Source organism: Mycteria americana, chromosome 22 (genome assembly GCF_035582795.1).
Source record: "Mycteria americana isolate JAX WOST 10 ecotype Jacksonville Zoo and Gardens chromosome 22, USCA_MyAme_1.0, whole genome shotgun sequence".
Classification (NCBI taxonomy): domain Eukaryota; kingdom Metazoa; phylum Chordata; class Aves; order Ciconiiformes; family Ciconiidae; genus Mycteria; species Mycteria americana.
The window spans coordinates 8,045,211-8,064,307 of NC_134386.1; the positions used below are offsets into that span (position 1 = coordinate 8,045,211).

Sequence of the window (19,097 nt, forward strand, 5' to 3'; positions counted from 1 at the left end):
TCACAACTGCCTTAGGGAGCTAGAAAATGCCTTCAACATGCTGTCCTTTAAGGCTTGTTTGACTTGATTGTTCCTGAGTGAGTAGATGTACGGATTAAGCATCTGAGTCACCACAGAGAAAAAGAAAGAAAGAACTTTGTCAGAGTTCTGCCCACCTCGCTGTGCTGGGCGGATATACCTGTAAATACATGTGCTGTAAAATATCATCACCACCATGAGGTGAGCTGAGCAAGTGGAAAATGCCTTCTTCCTACCTGTGGAAGATGGTATATGCAAGATGGTGATAATAATGCAGCCATAAGAAACAGCAGTTACTATTAAGGTACCAGGTATAATAATAATTAGTATGATAAGCATCAGTCCTTCGATGAACCCTGTGTCTGTGCAGGACAGTTGCAACAACAGGGAAGTATCACAGTAAAAGTGGTTCATGACATTGGGACCACAGAATGGCAACTGGACAATCATAATGGTGGGAGGAAACATCAAGAGAAAACTTACTGCCCAGCAAGCCAGGACCAGCTGGAGGCAAAATCTGTTGTTCATAATTGTTGTGTAATGCAAAGGGCGGCAAATGGCAACATACCGATCAAAGGACATTGTTGCCACATGCAAAAATGTGCAGGTACCCAAGTAAAAGAAAAGCAGCATCTGAAGGAAACAACCAGGCAAGGAAATCATCTTCCTCTCTGTCAGAAGGCTGTAAAGGGTGCTGGGAATGAATGTGGAGGTGAAAGTAATTTCCAAAAGGGCAAAATTTCTGAGGAAGTAGTACATTGGGGTCTGAAGGAAATGCTTCACAAGAGTGATGCTGATGACAGTAATGTTTCCAAGCAGGATCAAGAAGTAGGCAATCACAAGAAACAGAAAGAGGATGATCTCCAAATGGCGGCTGTTGGTCAGCCCCAAGAGGACAAATTCCACTACTGTTGTGTGGTTCATTGAGGCTTCATTGCTAGAAGAAAAAGAAAAAAAGGTCCATTTTGAGAACTAGTGGAAAAAAACAGAGCACAAGTCAGTTTGGATTTGCTAACATTAAAGGGCAATAGCAATAATGAACTCTTTGTAAAAGACTGGAGCAGCCACACTAACCAGATATTAACAATCTTGTTCACGTAAATGGAGTCCCAAGCTCCATTTGTAACACTGAGTCCTCACTCCAGTTAAAATGATTCATACAGTTCCCTCTTAGTATAGTTGAGAGAGGTGCACATGCCGAAACTGTTATAGACCCCAGGACAAATGAATCTCTGAATGGTATGACAACATTCACCGTTCATCAAATACAGAAAAAAGCCAAATGCACACAGTGAGTACTTTGAGTAAGTGCCCAAAGACCTACTAGTTGAAATGAATTCAAAAGCAGTACTGCAGAGGAATGCTATCACACTGTAGACTGACACTAAAGCAGATTAGATTAGTTGAAGGATACATTAGTACTGCAAAAGAGACACTTGCTGCAGTTAAAAGGAGATAAAAAGACAGAGAGAGACAGAGACTTCACAGAGAAAAGGCCAGACATAAAGATAGCAATGCTATCTTTGCAATGCAAAGATAGCAAAGAGAAGGAAGATAAGCAAAGGTAGCAAAGGAAGAAAGATAGCAAAATGAAGCTAGTTACCACTGAGAGAAGGCAAAATGCACAGACATGGATGCTACACTAAGCAAGAGTATAAGAGGGGGAAGGGGAAAAACCATGGGGAAATTTTCTGTTTATTTTTCATTTACCTTCAGCTCCAGTGGATCAACTCTGATGCTGACGGTCATTCTTTCTTCTTCAGATCACCTGCCTCCAAGTATCCCTTCACTTTACAACATCCTACCCCAAAATCAGACATGTACATTGTCCAGTGCACTGTGTCTACTGCACTACTGTACTATACTACTACAGTAGCCACCACTGTGGTTGCCATTACCTTGTGGAAGTGAAGTGGAAGATGAAAACTCTGGCTGATACCCTTCATATCACATTCTTTTCTTGCAGGCTTGCAGCGTTCCATCTATGGGTTTTCAACTGTGTAACCAGATGTAACCAAAGTGATTAGTTTGTTCTTTGGTAACTAAGCTACATAGAGCTAGAAGCCAGGTAGACAATACTTTAATGTTGTGTTTGTACACCTATGGCTATGGATATGTTGCTATGCCCAAAGACAATTGGACGAGGAGTAGTACGGTCATGCTGCTATGTTCCCAGTACAGCCCCAGCCCTTCTTGACAACGAGTTGAGGGCGGTTAGAATAATTGGTTTGTGTTAAGGGTGCCAAATCATTGTTAGGGACCATGCACCATGAAGAAGGGAAGCAAGTTACATAAGCAAGGTGATATTGCGCATGTCCAGAAAAAGGGGTCAACTAAAGGACACACCTGTACGACCACCAAGGACCACCAGAGACCCCCACGGAAGCCCTGTGGAGCCCAAGGATGCATGTGTAATGACCATGCAAAAATGATAACTAGTTCTGGGAAATAGAATGACTATGCCTTATCATTTTGGGAAATTTGATGCATATGTAATTGGACAATATAAGATTCAGGTGATGTAACCTGCAGTATGCACGCTAGGTGGAATGATCCCCCGTGCATCTGGCGCCGTAACAAAGAATGCCTGCTTCTTAATGCTACATTGGTGTTAAGGAGTTTGATACCTGATTTCAGTGACAGTTTTGGCGACCCAGATGGGACGCTGCTTCTGAATTTCAACAGATCTGAGGGACTGCAGGACCTCCAGCTGGCACCAAGGGATTCTCAGGGAGAACCTCCGATCCCCGGACCAAAGAATTCTGAGCAAGATCGCCTGGAACAAGGTAATAAGGCATTCTTCTAACTGGTAACAGAGCTCTAGGTAGGACGTGGGTTAGAGTCCCACTATAGGACGTGGGTTGGAGTCCCACTAAAGCCTGCTCGTAAGGCGTGGCAAAAGCTACACAGGGTTGGGCTAAAGAGGTTCCTCGGTTGGTAAGTCTCTGCTAGGTGAAAGCCTGTGGACCAGGGCCTAAGGGGGAGTCTTCAACGGGGGGCTGAAGTCTCCAGGGTTGGGATTTTCGGCAGGGGGCTGGAATCCCAGAGGGAGCTCCAACAAGCTTTGAGGTCCCTCTGACTAGTGCCTGTGATAGTGCACAATCACAAGTGTGGGATAATGGCTGAGGTGACTTAAAAACTAGAACTTATATTCACACTTATGGCACAGCATTGAAGAAGCTTCCCAGGTGGAATGCGGCTGACATGTAAGGAATCCATTGCATGGGAGTTCCCTAGGCCTGCAACCTTAGATGTCGGTAACACCAGGGGAACTTGGTGTGCTGACTCTAAGAGGCGCTGCCCAGAGGGTGGAGTGGTGTGGAGATGCCGCGGCCAGGCTCTGCAATAACAGGGGAACTTAAAGGTGTCATGGAACTGATAAGCTGCATATTTACTACCCTGGGCCAACAGCCTGCCACGTTTTTAACAAAATGCTGTCCTTTTGGTGAACTTTGCTCATTATAACATCACTGTAATACCAAAACACATCTCCATCACAAAGCTACCCGCCTCCAAGGTGCGACCACCCCTCACTGAGCTTGCGCACTGAATTTTCCTAGCTTATACCTCTAAAAGCGAAGCTAGAAAACTTTACACCAATCCTAAACAAAGGTATGTATGACTAGAGTCACTCAAGCTCCACCCGAAAGGTGAAGAATAGTATAAAATAGCTTAAGAGAAAGAGAATGTTAGGGAAGACACCATCGTGTATCACTCTGACGTCTCGGATCAGTCGACGGGCTGAGCCTCTCTTCCCCCACATCGGGACGCCTTTGGGTAAGAGTCGAACACTTGGTTATACCACGTGCCTCCCCGGGAAACTTACAAATCTCTATAGAGTCGCTTTGTTATTATTTTTTAACGCGTTTGTGTCCAGCCGTGTTACTCATATTTTTGATATACGCGTTGTGTCTGGCCGTGTTATATACATGTTTGTGTCCGGCCGTGTTATTCATACTCATATTCTTGGCATTCGTATGTGCTTTGCAGACAGTTAATTTATCACCGGTAATCCAAAGAATCTGTGTGTCTGTTGCTCTAATAAACTGCACTCTTCACTGCTCTGACCATGATAGTTCCTTCAACACGACCAGACTGGGGGGGTGTAAAAATTAATGCTGTCGCCTTAGCGAAAGCCCTGAACTAGTAAGTGGCTACACACACAGTCCTTAGAAAATAAACCATTGACCAGGTCTGGTCAACTGGACCTAGCTGCACCTAGACTCCTCTCTGAGAAAGAGTTTAGAAAGCAAAGGGGTCCTGTCTGAACCTCGTGACTCAACGGGAGGGTTCCCCCCCAGCCACTCCTCAGACTCCTATTTGTATGCGACAGTAACCCTTAACGCAACAACAAGCACTAGTCTTTTGGGAAATGGGTACGTTTCCGAGTGAAAAAAAAACCCATCCTGCAAAGAATTGTTTTGGGATGTATTTTAAAACATTGGAAAGATCCGGGGGGTGATCCTTTGACTCGGAAATGATTGATTGAATATTGCAATCATTGGTGGCCAATGTATACCTTGGAAGGTGGGGAGAGATGGCCATAAAATGGGACATTGTGATATAATACCATCTTGTAATTAATGCTGTTTTGCAAAACGGAAGGTAAATGGGATGAAATACCTTATGCGGTATTTATTTTTCACTTTGAGAAATCATCCAGAGTGGCAAGAACAGCGTGGGATTATCCTGCAAGATTCTGTGGTATTGACTTTGGAAAAAACAGGGAAGGAATAAGAGTTTAAGATGATGTTGCTCTGCCTGAAGCATTGGGAAAAGGTGTTTGAAATGTGGAAAGGAGGAGGAGGGAAAGCAGGAATAGGTAGGGGAGGGGGAAGAGGAGGACCACCAGGAGGAGCAGCACCTTCGTTTAGACCTCCCCGGTTGGCAGAAGGTCAGTGTGCTGTCTGTAAGGAGAGGGGGCATTGGAAAAGGGAATGTCCCAAAGTGAGAGAATTGGATCTGTCGCTACAGGCAATTAAGTTGATGACTCTGAATGATGAGGACTGAAGGAGACCAGGGGAGTCAACCCCAGCTGAACGCCTGGTTACCTTAAAGCTGGGGAATGATGAAGTAGAATTTTTAGTTAATACAGGGGCAACATATTCAGTATTAAATATATGTAAAGGGGCGTTTAGTCATAAAACTATAAGTGTTGTTGGGGCGACAGGGCGGAAGGAAAATCAGCCATTTTTACAACCTTTGAAATTCAAATTGGGAAAGCAAAGGGCAACTCATCAATTTTTGTATATGCCAGAATGTCCGTCATCTTTGTTGGGAAGAGATATATTGAGTAAATTGAATGCACAAAATAATTTTTTTAAAAATGGGGAGATTCAGCTGTTAATACCTGAATCAAAAGCCGTGGAGGCAAAGATTTTTGTGTTACAGGATACACCAGGGGTGGAGGAAATTCCTGCAGAAGTGGAGAATGTTGTAACACCCTTGGTATGGGCAAGTGGCATCCCAGGTCAGTCTAAATTGGCGGAACCAGTAAAAGTTGTTCTAAAACCTGGAAGCAAACCAGTAAGACAAAAACAGTATCCTATTAAGTGGGAAGCTAGAAAGGGGTTGGAAGAATTAATAACAAAATTTTTGAATGATGGATTATTGATAGAGTGTGAATCAAAATATAACACCCCAATATTGCCAGTGAAAAAGCAGAATGGCAAGGAATATAGGTTAGTTCAAGATTTAAGAGCCTTGAATCAGATTGTTCAAGACATTCACCCAGTAGTAGCTAACGCATATACCTTGCTGAGGTCTTTAAAAGAAAAACATAAGTGGTTTACTGTACTTGATCTCAAGGATGCTTTCTTCTGCATACCTCTAGACAAAGACAGCCAGGCATATTTGCCTTTGAATGGGAAAGCCCCACCACTGGACACAAGACACAACTCACCTGGACGGTGCTACCTCAAGGGTTCAAAAATAGTCCTACAATATTTGGTAATCAGTTGGCAAAGGAATTGGAAGTGTGGAAAAAAAGAAAATTCAGAAGGAATAATATTGCAGTATGTAGATGACATCCTGATAGCAGCAGAGACTCGGGAAGACTGTTTACAAGTGACCATCAGCTTGTTGAATTTTTTGGGACAAGCAGGATACCGAGTATCAAAAAGCAAGGCCCAGATTGGGAAAGAGACTGTGATATATTTAGGCTTTGAAATTTCACAAGGACAAAGAAGATTGGGAGCAGGCAGAAAGGAAGCAATTTGTCAAATTCCAGAACCCAGAATGACATGAGAATTGCGGACATTTTTGGGTATGGTTGGGTGGTGTCAATTGTGGATCCTCAATTATGCAGCTTTGAAAGGATCCCAGGAGGATCACCTGTTGTGGACAGCTGAGTGTTGGACATCTTTTAAAAATCTGACGAAGGCTTTGGTGTCCGCACCTGCGTTAGGACTCCCAGATTTAGCAAAGCCTTTGGAATTGTTTGTACATGAGCAACAACATCTTGCTTTGGGTGTGTTGACTCAAAACTCAGGAATTTGGAAACGAGCCGTTGGGTATTTTTCTAAGCAATTGGATAATGTCAGCAAGAGGTGGCCTGGATGTTTGCGGGCTGTGGCAGCAACTGTACTCTTAATCCAAGAAGCAAGGAAATGAACCATGGGGCAGAAGATTACGGTTTATGTCCCACATATGGTAATTTCTGTCTTGGAGCAAAAAGGGGGGCATTGGCTGCCCCCGAGCCGCATGCTCAAATACCAGGTCACTCTCTTGGAACAAGACGATGTGGAACTTAAAACTACAACAGCAGTGAACCCAGCAATGTTTTTGAGCTCGGAAATGGGTGAGTCTTTACACCATGATTGTTTGCAAGCTATTGAACAGGTATATTCTAGCAGACAGGACCTGAAGGACGAACCGTTGCCTAATCCTGATTTGGAGCTGTTTATGGATGGAAGCAGTTTTGTCCGAGATGGGAAATGAATGGCGGGGTATGCAGTGGTTACCACCACCCAAGTGATGAAAGCTGAAGCCCTCCCTGTGAATACATCAGCACAGAAAGCAGATTCACCCACATGGAGCTATCTGGAAGGAAAGACGACTGTTGTCAGCTCAAGGATCACCCATTAAATACAAAGAAGAAACTCTTCAACTCCTCCAGGACATCCAGCAGCCCAAGAAAGTAGTGGTAATGCATTGTAAAGCACATTAATTTGGACAAACCGTGGTAAATGTGGGCAACCAAGTGGCTGATAAAACTGCTAGAGAGGCAGCGGAGCAAAGCATCCTTGCTCTGGTACCAGTAAAACAGGTAAAACTTCCAACCCCGAAACCAAATTATGGTAAATTGGATAGATTATTGGCAGAACAGTTGAGAGCAGTAGAAAATGAGGATGGATGGTGGGTAACATCCACCCGACAAGTCATAGTTACCCCACAAATAATGACAAAAATAGCAGAGGAAAAAGAGAGAAACACATGGGGGAATTGAAGCGATGATTGTGGATTTACAGGAATCAAGATTGCTGTGTGCACATCCCAAATGTTACAGCTGCTTTGAATGAACAAATAGATGATATGAAGAGGGTGGCACAGCAGACTCAAGGTTTAAGAAGTGAAATGCAAACAAATGGGTTAGGCCAAATTTTGGGACATTTTGGATTTCCTCTTAAAGGATGGGTAACTGAGTTGTTACAGACACTAATAATTTTGATTATAGTCGTTTTAGTGATTTGTTTGGTTTATCAATGTTTAAAGAGAATGTTGATACAGACAATGTTTACAAACTATATAGCAATTTTTAAATCAGTGATGAAGCATCGTACACCAATGCCGGGAGAGAAGTCACCTGCTTATGTTGAGATATGAAAGATTAAGAGTGGAAGTATTGAAAAGATGATTATTTCAAAACTTCCAAAGCGGGGAAATATAACCAGATGTAACTAAAAGTGATTAGTTTGTTCTTTGGTAACTAAGCAACATAGAGATAGAAGCCGGGTAGACAATACTTTAATGTTGTGTTTGTACATCTATGGCTATGGATATGCTGCAGTGCCCAAAGACAACTGGACGAGGAGTGGTACGGACATGCTGCTATGTTCCCAATACAGCCCCAGCCCTTCTTGACAACGAGTCGAGGGTGGTTAGAATAATTGGTTTGTGTTAAGGGTGCCAAATCATTGTTAGGGACCATGCACCATGAAGAAGGGAAGCAAGTTACATAAGCAAGGTGATATTGCGCATGTCCAGAAGAAGGGCTCAACTAAAGGACACACCTGTATGACCACCAAGGACCACCAGAGACCCCCACGGAAGCCCCACGGAATTCAAGGACGCATGTGTAATGAGGACGCAAATATGATAATTAGTTCTGGGAAATAGAATGACTATGCCTGATCATTCCGGGAAATTTGATGCATATGTATGTAACTGGACAATATAAGTTTCGGCTGATGTAACCTGCGGTATGCACGCTAGGTGGAACGATCCCCCGTGCATCTGGTGCCGTAATAAAGAATGCCTGCTTCTTAATGCTACATTGGTGTTAAGGAGTTTGATTCCCGATTTCGGTTACAACTGTATTCTCCCTCCTTTTTCTCCCAGACATCAGCCCTCCTTGCCCTAAAAAGAGACATACGTCTCATTTTGCACTCAGATCTCCCACGTTTTATCTATTTTGTCTGGATCTTTGAATCTGGTTTTAGACTCATTTCAGACTCATTTCAGGTATTTCTGAATGATTGAAATAAACACCAACACAATGAGTTTCCAGGGAAAGCAAGCACATCTTAGATGGCTCGTAGTCTATATCAAACATGCCACTTAATTTTCCTTTTTCAAATGCTCCTTACAAAATGCTCACAAAAGTGTAGATACGAGCTAGGAAGCTACAACCCTTCTTATAACACTATTCCCATCAAATCTTTCCCCTTTAGTGCCCTTTTCCCAGCAAAACACAGGGGTTTATTAGCATCATCTCATGGCTGTTTCTCAAAAAAACACCAAAACAAAACAACTCCTCTCTCACAAAACATATAAAACATAGAACGTATTTTTCAATACCACAGATGGACAGATATTATCTGGAAGCTGACAGTGATCCCTTAGAACTAGAAACTCCCTCAGTAACAACTAAAAGCTTTTACTTTAGTTTGAAGACTAAAATTTCAGTTTTCCAAGCTATTGTCCCTTTAAGCTTTCCCTATCTACAAAAAATCATACCCAAACTCTAAGAAATGGTCCAAATAGTTACCAGTATATCCACAGCAATCGAGGATGCTTCAAAAAGGATTCTGAGTCTGATGTTTCCCCTTCATTTAGTTTGACATGTGATTTTCAGCAAATAAATTTCCTCTCTGTTCAGCTCCTTTTTATAACAGTGGTAGCATATTACATTCTTGTACTTCTTCGCTGGGTCAAACCTCAGGGACCAATTAGGTATCGAAATCCGCCAAACACCTTCTGGGAAAACATTTGTGAAAGTTTGAAGCACAGCAAGAATATAATCAAACCATAGAGAAAATTAGATTGGAAAGGACTTCTGCAGGTCCAATCCCTTGCTAAAAGCAAGGCTAACTTCAAAGCTGGACAAGGTTGCTCATGACCTTCTCTAGCTAAGTGTGGGTATCTCCAAGCGTCAGGATCTCACAGCTTCCCTGGGGACCGCCTCGTGCTTCACCACTTTCATCGCGAAGACTTAGTTCCTTGTGTCCAGTGGAGATTTACTTGTTTAAGCCATGACCCACACCTCTTGTCCTTTCATTGTGCACTTCTGAGAGGTCTGGCTCTGACTTGTCTATAAGTCCCCTTCAGACAGTGGACAGTACAGCTAGATCCCACCTCTCAACTTTGTCTTCTCCCTCTGCTTCTCTTAATGTGTCATGTGCCCCAGTTCTCTGATCAACTTGCTTGTCCTCTGTTGGACTCACACCATTTTGATAAGATCTTTGGGTTTTTTACTGGGCGGGGGGAAGCTATACTGTACATAGTTCTCCAGATGCAGCCTCACAAGTGCCAAGCAACAAGAAATTAGCACCTATCCTGAACAGATGGCTACACTCTTGCGAACGTAGACTGGTGTGCAGTGAACCTTCACTGTCACAGATGCACACTACTGATGCGTTCAGCATGTCATCCACCAGGAGCCCACAGGTCTGTTGCAGAGTTGCTCCACAGCCAGTCAGCTTCCACCCTACACCTAGGGATGGAGTTATCCCATCCCACATGCAGGACAACTGAAGGGAGCCCACTCCACCTCACTCAGTACATGAACTTAGTAGTAGCTAGCTCCCTAGCTACTGTGGTTACTACCAGGAGCTAAGTTCAAAGCACCAACATCAGACAGGAACTAGAGTATTCAACCACCCTTTGGCACCATCTGTCTTTCTCGATTCACTATTAGGAGTAAAGTGACTAACATGGATTCCTAAAGCAGAGATCTAAAGCTAGCCGAGGAAACACACCCTTGTAAGATGCAAGCCAAGTCAGTTTCTAAGTCGGTGAGGAGGAGTATCCCAGATCCTTACTTAAATCAGGATTCACCCATCTCAAATCAGCCCATTTTGTAGCTGTGGAGAGGAGGAAAGGACAAACAGACATTACTGCAAATCTCAGTTCTGCAGGAATCAAAACTCTACTTTGACTGTTAATACTTTCCTTCCTCCTGAGGGAAGCAATTCACAGGTTGGGTTGAAATCCTTCACCACGCACCAAGAAGAAATAAACAAAATTACCATTAACCATTTTGTACAGAAGGGAAGAGGAGGACTCCAAGCTATAGCCCATCTGTTTATTTGTAACATGTTTTTCTCTACTTTGATGATGTTCCTGAAGCTAGTAATAAATCAACAGCATAGGATGTTTGGTAATGAGGAAGTTCTGATGTAAGAGTGGGAACCATCCAAATTATATTGTGATATGTCATTCCAGCAGGTTCAGGTATTATTCCACCACTTGTTAATCCATGATCTATACCAGGGTTCATCACACTCAGCTCATTTGCACTGTCCTGTCTGTCATGGCTCATTACACTCTGTTACTCAGCTCTTGATCGAGGTAAGGTTGTGCTACTCCCACTCTATTCTACCCCTTTGCCTTACCGTCATCTGGCAAGTACATGCAATATATAGATGCAATTATACTTTCACTTGCATCATACATCATTAGTGGGCAAATAGCTTAAGTTTTCACAGGTGTATACATTCCATACACAAAAATTATGATAAAAACTAGTATGGTGCAGGCTAATCAATGGCCATCAGGTCCTAGTAATCTCAATCCTTATGAAAGCAGCTTTCTTTATTCATATTGTACTACCCGTAAACTAGTTTTCTGTTTCCTCTATGCAGACACCAGCTGGGGAGTTTCAATATGTAACTCAATCTTTACAGGTATTTGCCACTTCTTGCAGTTACATCTACTGCTGGTGTTGTGGCTCACTGAGAGTGCAGTAGTCATATCACAGATGCCCAGCATCCATCAGCTTAAGGCATACTGGAAGCATGAACTCTGGAAGGGCCATGCTGTTGTGACAACTGCTCTTACCTCTTGCTTTTGGGGGGCTAGTAACAGCTTGGCACCAACATATAACCTTTACACCTCACATCCTCTGTGTCTACAGTGTCTGCATACCAGTGTTCCCCCCATATCTCTATTACTGGGAGTTTTATAGACAAATGTCAGCACAAGTTGTCAATCCAGTCAGTCCCCAAATATATCATGGTATACCTTTCTAGCAGTTTTAGGTACTGTTCTCCTGTCATTTGTTGATTGGTGGCCTCTGCAAAGGCTCATCACACACAGTTCTTATTTACATTGTCCTGCTGACCATGACTCATTACACTCAGCTATTCAACTTGTGATCAAGGCAAGGGGGTGATACTCCTGTGACATACACTCAGCTACACCCACAGTGAGGTGACTGCCACCCCACAGCAGAATTCTAAAACAAGACAGACTACCACCACAGTCAAGCGTCTGTTGTTGTTGCGCGCAAATGGAGACCTTTATGAGTTGTGCATGTTTCTTCATGCTCCCAGCATGGAGGACAAGAGAAGTTACAGTGACAAAAATGCAGTAAAGGAAACACATCGATATTGGCAGGAGGACAGAGAGGTCTAAGGCTAGTGTAACTCCAAGAGCAAACATACTTAAGAAAAAAAACAGAATGACCCTACAGCTGATTCTGCAAATTGGCTCGATTCACCATCTCCTTCAGCAGTTTCTACAACTTGTCGTATACGACTCCATACAGCAGCTTTCCATCTCTGATGTTTTCCTACAATACGACAGGACCCATCAGTGAACAGGGCATATTGCTTCTCATTTTCTGGTAGTTTATTGTACAGTGGGGCTTCCTCAGCACGCGTCACCTCCTCCTCTGGCGATATACCGAAATCTTTGCCTTCTGGCCAGTCCATAATCACTTCCAAGATTCCTGGGCGACTGAGGTTTCCTATCTGAGCCTGTTGTGTGATCAGTGCAACCCACTTACTCCATGTAGCATCAGTTGCATGATGTATAGAGGGGACCCTCCCTTTGAACATCCAGCCCAGCACCGGCAGTCAGGGTGCCAAGAGGAGTTGTGCTTCAGTACCAACCACTTCTGAAGCAGCTCGAACCCCTTCATATGCTGCCAATATCTCTTTTTCAGTTGGAGTATAGCAGGCCTCGGATCCTCTGTATACCCATCTCCAAAACCCTAGGGGTCGACCTCGAGTCTCCCCTGGTGCTTTCTGCCGGAGGCTCCAGGTAGGGCCATTCTCTCCGGCTGCGGTGTAGAGCACATTTTTTACGTCTTGCCCTGCCCAGACTGGCCCAAGGGCTACTGCATGAACTATCTCCTGTTTAATTTGTTCAAAGGCTTGTCGTTGCTCAGGGCCCCATCTGAAATCGTTCTTCTTCTGGGTCACTTGGTAGAGAGTGCTTACAATTGGACTGTAATTTGGAATATGCATTCTCCAAAAACCCACAACGCCTAAGAAAGCTTCTGTTTCCTTTTTGCTAGTTGGTGGAGACATGGCTGTTATTTGTTAATCACATCCATTGGGATCTGACAATGTCCATCTTGCCATTTTATTCCTAAAAACTGGATCTCCTGTGCAGGTCCCTTGACCTTACTTTGTTTTATGGCAAAACGGGCCTTCAGAAGGATCTGGACTATTTTCTTTCCTTTCTCAAAAACTTCTTCTGCTGTATTGCCCCACACAATAATGTCATCAATGTATTGCAGATGTTCTGGAGCTTCACCCTGTTCCAGTGCCATCTGGATCAGTCCATGGCAAATGGTAGGGCTGTGTTTCCACCCCTGGAGCAATCGATTCCAGGTGTACTGAACGCCCCTCCAAGTGAAAGCAAACTGTGGCCTGCACTCTGCTGCCAAAGGGATTGAGAAAAACGCATTAGCGACATCAATTGTAGCGTACCATTTGGCTGCTTTTGACTCCAGTTCGTATCGAAGCTCCAGCATGTCCAGCACAGCAGCACTCAGTGGCGGCGTGATTTCATTCAGGCCACAATAGTCTACTGTTAGTCTCCACTCTCCAATTAGTCTCCAGACTTTTGCACTGGCCATATAGGGCTGTTAAAAGGTGAATAAGTCTTACTGATCACTCCTTGGCTCTCCAGTCAATGATCAGCTTATGGATGGGAATCAGGGAGTCTTGGTTGGTACAATATTGCCTCTGGTGCACCGTTGTGGTAGCAACTGGCACCTGTTGTTCTTCAAGCCTCAGCAACCTCACAACAGAAGGGTCCTCTGAGAGACCAGGCAAGGTAGGCAGCTGTTTCATTTCCTCTGTCTCCAAGGCAGCTATACCAAAAGCCCACCGGTACCCTTTTGGGTCCTTGAAATACCCTCTCCTGAGGCAGTCTATGCCAAGGATGCACTGAGCCTCTGGGCCTGTCACAATGGGGTGCTTTTGCCACTCATTCCCAGTTAGGCTCACTTCGGCCTCCAACACAGTCAGTTGTTGGGATCCCCCTGTCACTCCACAAATACAGATGGGTTCTGCCCCTATATAGCTTGATGGCATTAGGGTACACTGTGCACCGGTGTCTACTAGAGCCTTATACTCCTGTGGGTCTGATGTGCCAGGCCATCGAATCCACACAGTCCAGTAAACCCGGTTGTTCCTTTCCTCCACCTGGCTGGAGGCAGGGCCCCCCTAGTCCTGGTCATAATATTCATTACCCATTTCTTGTATATACGAGTCAGGAGCTCCTTCATTAAAATCAGGAGTGAGATCAGCCCTTTTACTCTGTCTGGGGAACTGTCCACTGGAAACCAGAGCAGTAATTTTCCTGGAAGAAACCCTTTGTGTGATTGTTTTTCCTTGCAACTCACGTACCCACGCCTCTAGGGTCAAAGCAGGTTCTCCATCCCACTTCCTCATGTCCTCTCCGTGATCATGCAAGTAAAACCAGAGGGTGCCCTGTAGTGTGTACCCTCTATATCCTCTCTCTTAAGCAGAAGAACGCTGACTCCTAATAGCTGAGACACTGGGCTGTACAGGTGGGGAGTAGGACATATCTTCTTTGAGTTGCTGGCCCTTCCAGGACAGTTTTTCCACAGCTGAGACAAGGGAGGAAGAGATACTTTCTTTGTATTCCCAGAGATTACTAGCAGCTTCATTCACTGTTGGACCATCTCCATCTTCCCAGGTCAGTATTGCCAATGAGTTGGTAGACAACAATGGTGCGTTCCGTACCAATTTCCGCCAAACAGGTCGTGTGCACTGGACCTCATCTGGATCTTTGGGTGACCGTTCATCATCCAGGTCACCATAAATCACCTCCAACATGGCTAATTCCCTCAGCTACTGAATACTTCTCTGCATGGTGGTCCATTTCCCAGGGCAATATACAACATCTTCCTGGAAGGGATATCTTTCCTTCATAGCTGACAGGAGTCGCCCCCAGAGGCTGCGGGCTGGTTCCCCTTTTCCAATCGCTTTGTCAATGCCCCCTTCTCTAGAAAGGGATCCCAGCTGTTTGGCTTCCTTACCCTCTAATTCCAGGCTACTGGCCCCACTATCCCAGCATCGGAGCAGCCAGGTGACAATGTGCTCCCCTGGACGACGGATGAAATCTTTTTGCATATCTTGCAGCTCACTCAGGGGTAGGGATCGGGTGGTTTCCATCTCATTTACGAGTTCTTCCTCTTCCTCCTCCTCTCCCTGTGATGGCCCTGCTCTTTCATCTTCCTTGTCTAAACGAGATGACTTTCTCTCCCAGGATTTCTTCTTATGTATATAGGGGCGACTGATACTGACATGGGTTGGTTCCCTGGTTGAACCACATGATCTGTCGCAGGGGGGGCTGGGATGACCGCAGTGCTCGTGACAAAATTGTCCGGAACAGCCACAGTGCCTGTTGCAGCAGGGGCTGGAGCAGCCGCAGTGCCTGTCGTTTTGTCACCAGATCCTTGAGGGTTCTGAATAGTGTTGAACAGGGCTCAGTAGGCATGGGCCAGGCCCCAGCACATTGCAGTGATTTGTGTCTCCCTAGGATCTCCAGGGTGACAACATACTTTTTTCAAATATTCTACTAATTTTTCAGGATTCTGCACTTGTTCAGGGGTGAAGTTCCAAAACATTGGAGGTGCCCAATAACTTAGGCGTTTGCCCATGCTATCCCACACACCCTGCCACTCATAACTATTTGGCCTTGGGGCAGATCTCTGGATGATATTCTTAAATTGCTTACTAATCTTGGATAAGATCGAAACAATATTCCCAAGCAATATCAACAGATATATCTTAACTACCCAAGGATGTTCAAGATACTGAAAAGTTATTGTAATGAAGGAGGAAACATTGTAGAAGAAAGTAGTGAAGGTACAATTCTGCATTTCCTCCATAAAAAACCTCTCAGAGGAAGAGGTATAATTGCGAATTGTCTCCATAAGGTAATATCCGACATATAATAATGGTTTCAGTACAGCAGTTAGACACCAAAATAAACCCAAGGTCACTGTTTTAACAACAAATCTCACAGGCAAAACATCACCAATTAAAGCAGAGCACAGCAAACTGCAAAAACCAACACATCTTTAACATGTACAGCAAAAAAATTAGCATGGTGCAGATCAGGTAAACTAATATCGAGAACAGATGAATGAATATCGTGTCCCACAACTACTAACAGATTTAAATTCCTTAATACACTCTGATTAATCTGTTATTATCTCAAACCCTTTGTGCCCCACATTGGGCGTCAAAAAGGACTGTCATGGTTTAGTCCCAGCCAGCAACTAAGGACCACGCAGCCGCTCGCTCACTCCCCCCTGGTGGGATGGGGGAGAGAATCTGAAGAGCAGAAGTAAGGAAACTCGTGGGTTGAGATAAGAACAGTTTAATAATTGGAACAAAATAATAGTAATAATAATAATGAATTGTAATGGGAAGGAAAACAACAAGAGAGAGAGGAACAAAACTCAAGGGAGGGAAAAAAAAAAGTGATAAAACCGCTCACCACCTGCTGACCGACGCCCAGCCAGTCCCCGAGCAGCGACCGCTACCCCCCAGCCAATTCCCCCAGTTTATATACTGGGCATGACATCATATGGTATGGAATAGCTCTTTGGTCAGTTTGGATCAACTATCCTGGCTGTGCCCCCTCCCATTTTCTTGTGCACCTGGCAGAGCATGGGAAGCTGAAAAGTCCTTGACCAGTGTAAACACCACTTAGCAACAGCCAAAACATCAGTGTGTTATCAATATTATTCTCATACTAAAATCCAAAACACAGCACTATACCAGCTACTAGGAATAAAATTAACTCTATCCCAGCCGAAACCAAGACAACTTGTCAGTCCAAAAAGAAATCTCATGCAACAAATAATCCTTGAGCATTCATTCCAGGTTTTTAGGTGGAGTAACGGCCATTGCTTTCTTCTCAAAGGCCTTGTAAACAACAGAATCAGTCATGTGGTTTGGGTTTTTTTTCAGCAGCCAAATTGGTTGACTCAGTCATGAGGAATTAAAAGTATATTAGATACAAAATCTCAAGCGTGCAGGATAAATATTGGTTCTAGACAGAGAAGAACAATGCAGGACAGAGGCAAAGACCAAGGAGATGCTTAAGGGGAGCAAAAGGAACTGCAGAAAAAGGGGCAGAGATTCTCTGTGGGAGTTGCAAGGCTGTTAGAAGTCTAGAAAATGAAAGTACCTGACTACAGGGTCCTGTAGGGCATTTTTAAAATCATCATTTGTAGAATCATTAGATGATCATAAATCACAGAGTAATATAGTTTGGAAGAGACCTCTGGAGATCTCTGGTTTTACTCCAACTCAAAGCAGGCCCAAACTGGAGCAGCTGCTCAAGGCCTTGTCCAGTTCAGTTCTGAAAATTACAACATATTAAAGAATTTTTCAGGGTCCCTGTTCCAGTGTTTAACTACATTGTGAAAAATCTTTTCTGACTATCTAACTAAAATTTCTCGTGTTGCGTCCATTGGTTCTCATCCTATCTCTGTGAACCTGCAAGAAGAATCTAGCTCTGCCTTTTATATACCCCACCAAAGGTACCTGAATGTCACATTAAGATGCCACCTGAGCCTTCTCTTCTTGAGATAGAATGAACCCAGTTGTCTCATCATGACGTCTTGTGCTCCAGCCTCCACCTCTCCTGGACTTGCTCCAGTATACCAAAGTCTACCATGTTCCGGGGAGTCCCAAACTAGACCCAGTACTGCAGAAGGGGTTTCGCAAGTGCTGAAGAGAGGGGAAGAATCACCTTCCTTGACCTGCTACCTATGCTCTTCTTAAGACAGCCCAGAATACGCTTTCTTTACTGACTCATGTTCACTTGTTCACAGGAACTCCAGGTCTCTTTCTGCAAAGCTGCTTTCCAGCCAATCAGCCCCAAGACTCTTCTGTTCCATGAGGTTATCCCACATCAGGATCAGGACTTTGCTCTAAACTTCATTGACCTTGGTGGTGTTTCTTTTAATACATTTCTTGGCCTGTCAAGGTCAGTCTCAATAGTAGCCTTGCCCTCCAGTATATCGATTGGTCCTTCCAACTTGGTATCATCCACAACCTAGCTGAGAACTCTGTCCCATCATCCAGGTTATTAATAAAGATAGTATTGATCCCTGAAGGATTCCACTAATAACCATCTGCCAGTTGGACTTTGTATTACTGATCATCAACTTTTGAACTTGGAGGTCCACCACTTTATAATTCACCTCTCCATTCCATAGCTCAACAGTATTTTAAGTGCATGTAGCTCTGGGGTAGCAGTTGTTATCTCCCCCACAAAACATTGTTTCAGGGTGTGACCACAACCGGAATTCTCAATAAGATGCTTCATCCAGTTGTTGTTCTACTAATGCTTACTGTGTTATGCTTCATTCTAACCATTGTGCTCTATGTTAAACTTTGGATTATGGCGAAGTGTTTGTCTCATCAAATATCCCCACAAGATGTACACACACTTGATACTCCCCACCACGAGAACGTATGTGATACACGCAAGGCATTCCAAATATCTTCAGCTGTTGTGAAGCTTGAGTGACTATAGTCACGGGGTGGGTTATGTGGAATAATTGCTGGAGGTGACTTAGAAATTAAACTTATATTCACACTTTTAAGTAAGGCCATTGAAGAAGGTTCCCAGGTGGAGAGCAGCTGACAGGCAAGGAATCCATTCCACGGAAGTTCCCTAGGCCTGCAACCTTAGGTGTCAGCAATGCCAGGGGAATCTGGTGTGTTGGCTCTAAGAGGAACTGCTCGGAGGGTGGAGCGGTGTGGAGATACCGCAGCCAGGCTCTGTGATAATATGGGAACTTGAAGGTATCATGGAACTGGTAAGCTGCATATTTGCTACCCTGGGCCAACAGCCTGTCATGTTTTTGACAAAACGCTGTCCTTTTGGCGAACTTTGCTCATTATAACATCGTTATAATACCAAAACACACCTCCATCCCAAAAGCTACCCGCCTCCAAGGTGCAACCACCCGTCACTGAGCTTGCGCTTTGACTTTTCCTAGTTTATACCTTTAAAAGAGAAGCGAGAAAACTTTACACCAATCCTAAACAAAGGTATGTATGACTAGAGTCACTCAAGCTCCACCTGAAAGGTGAAGAATAGTATAAAATAGCTTAAGAGAAGTTAGGGAA

The 19,097-nt window shown here is 44.1% G+C and overlaps 1 protein-coding gene across 1 annotated transcript; it reads right to left on the reverse strand.

Moving 5' to 3' along the window:
- LOC142419738 (olfactory receptor 6E1-like) lies at positions 1–1,767 on the reverse strand. The gene is made up of 3 exons (XM_075522999.1): positions 1,729–1,767; positions 1,180–1,250; positions 1–955 (listed from the first exon to the last, which is right to left on the reverse strand). The coding sequence occupies exons 1-3, from the start codon at positions 1,765–1,767 to the stop codon at positions 1–3; spliced, it is 1,065 nt and encodes a 354-aa protein (XP_075379114.1).
- Between the last annotated feature and the right edge of the window lie 17,330 nt (positions 1,768–19,097).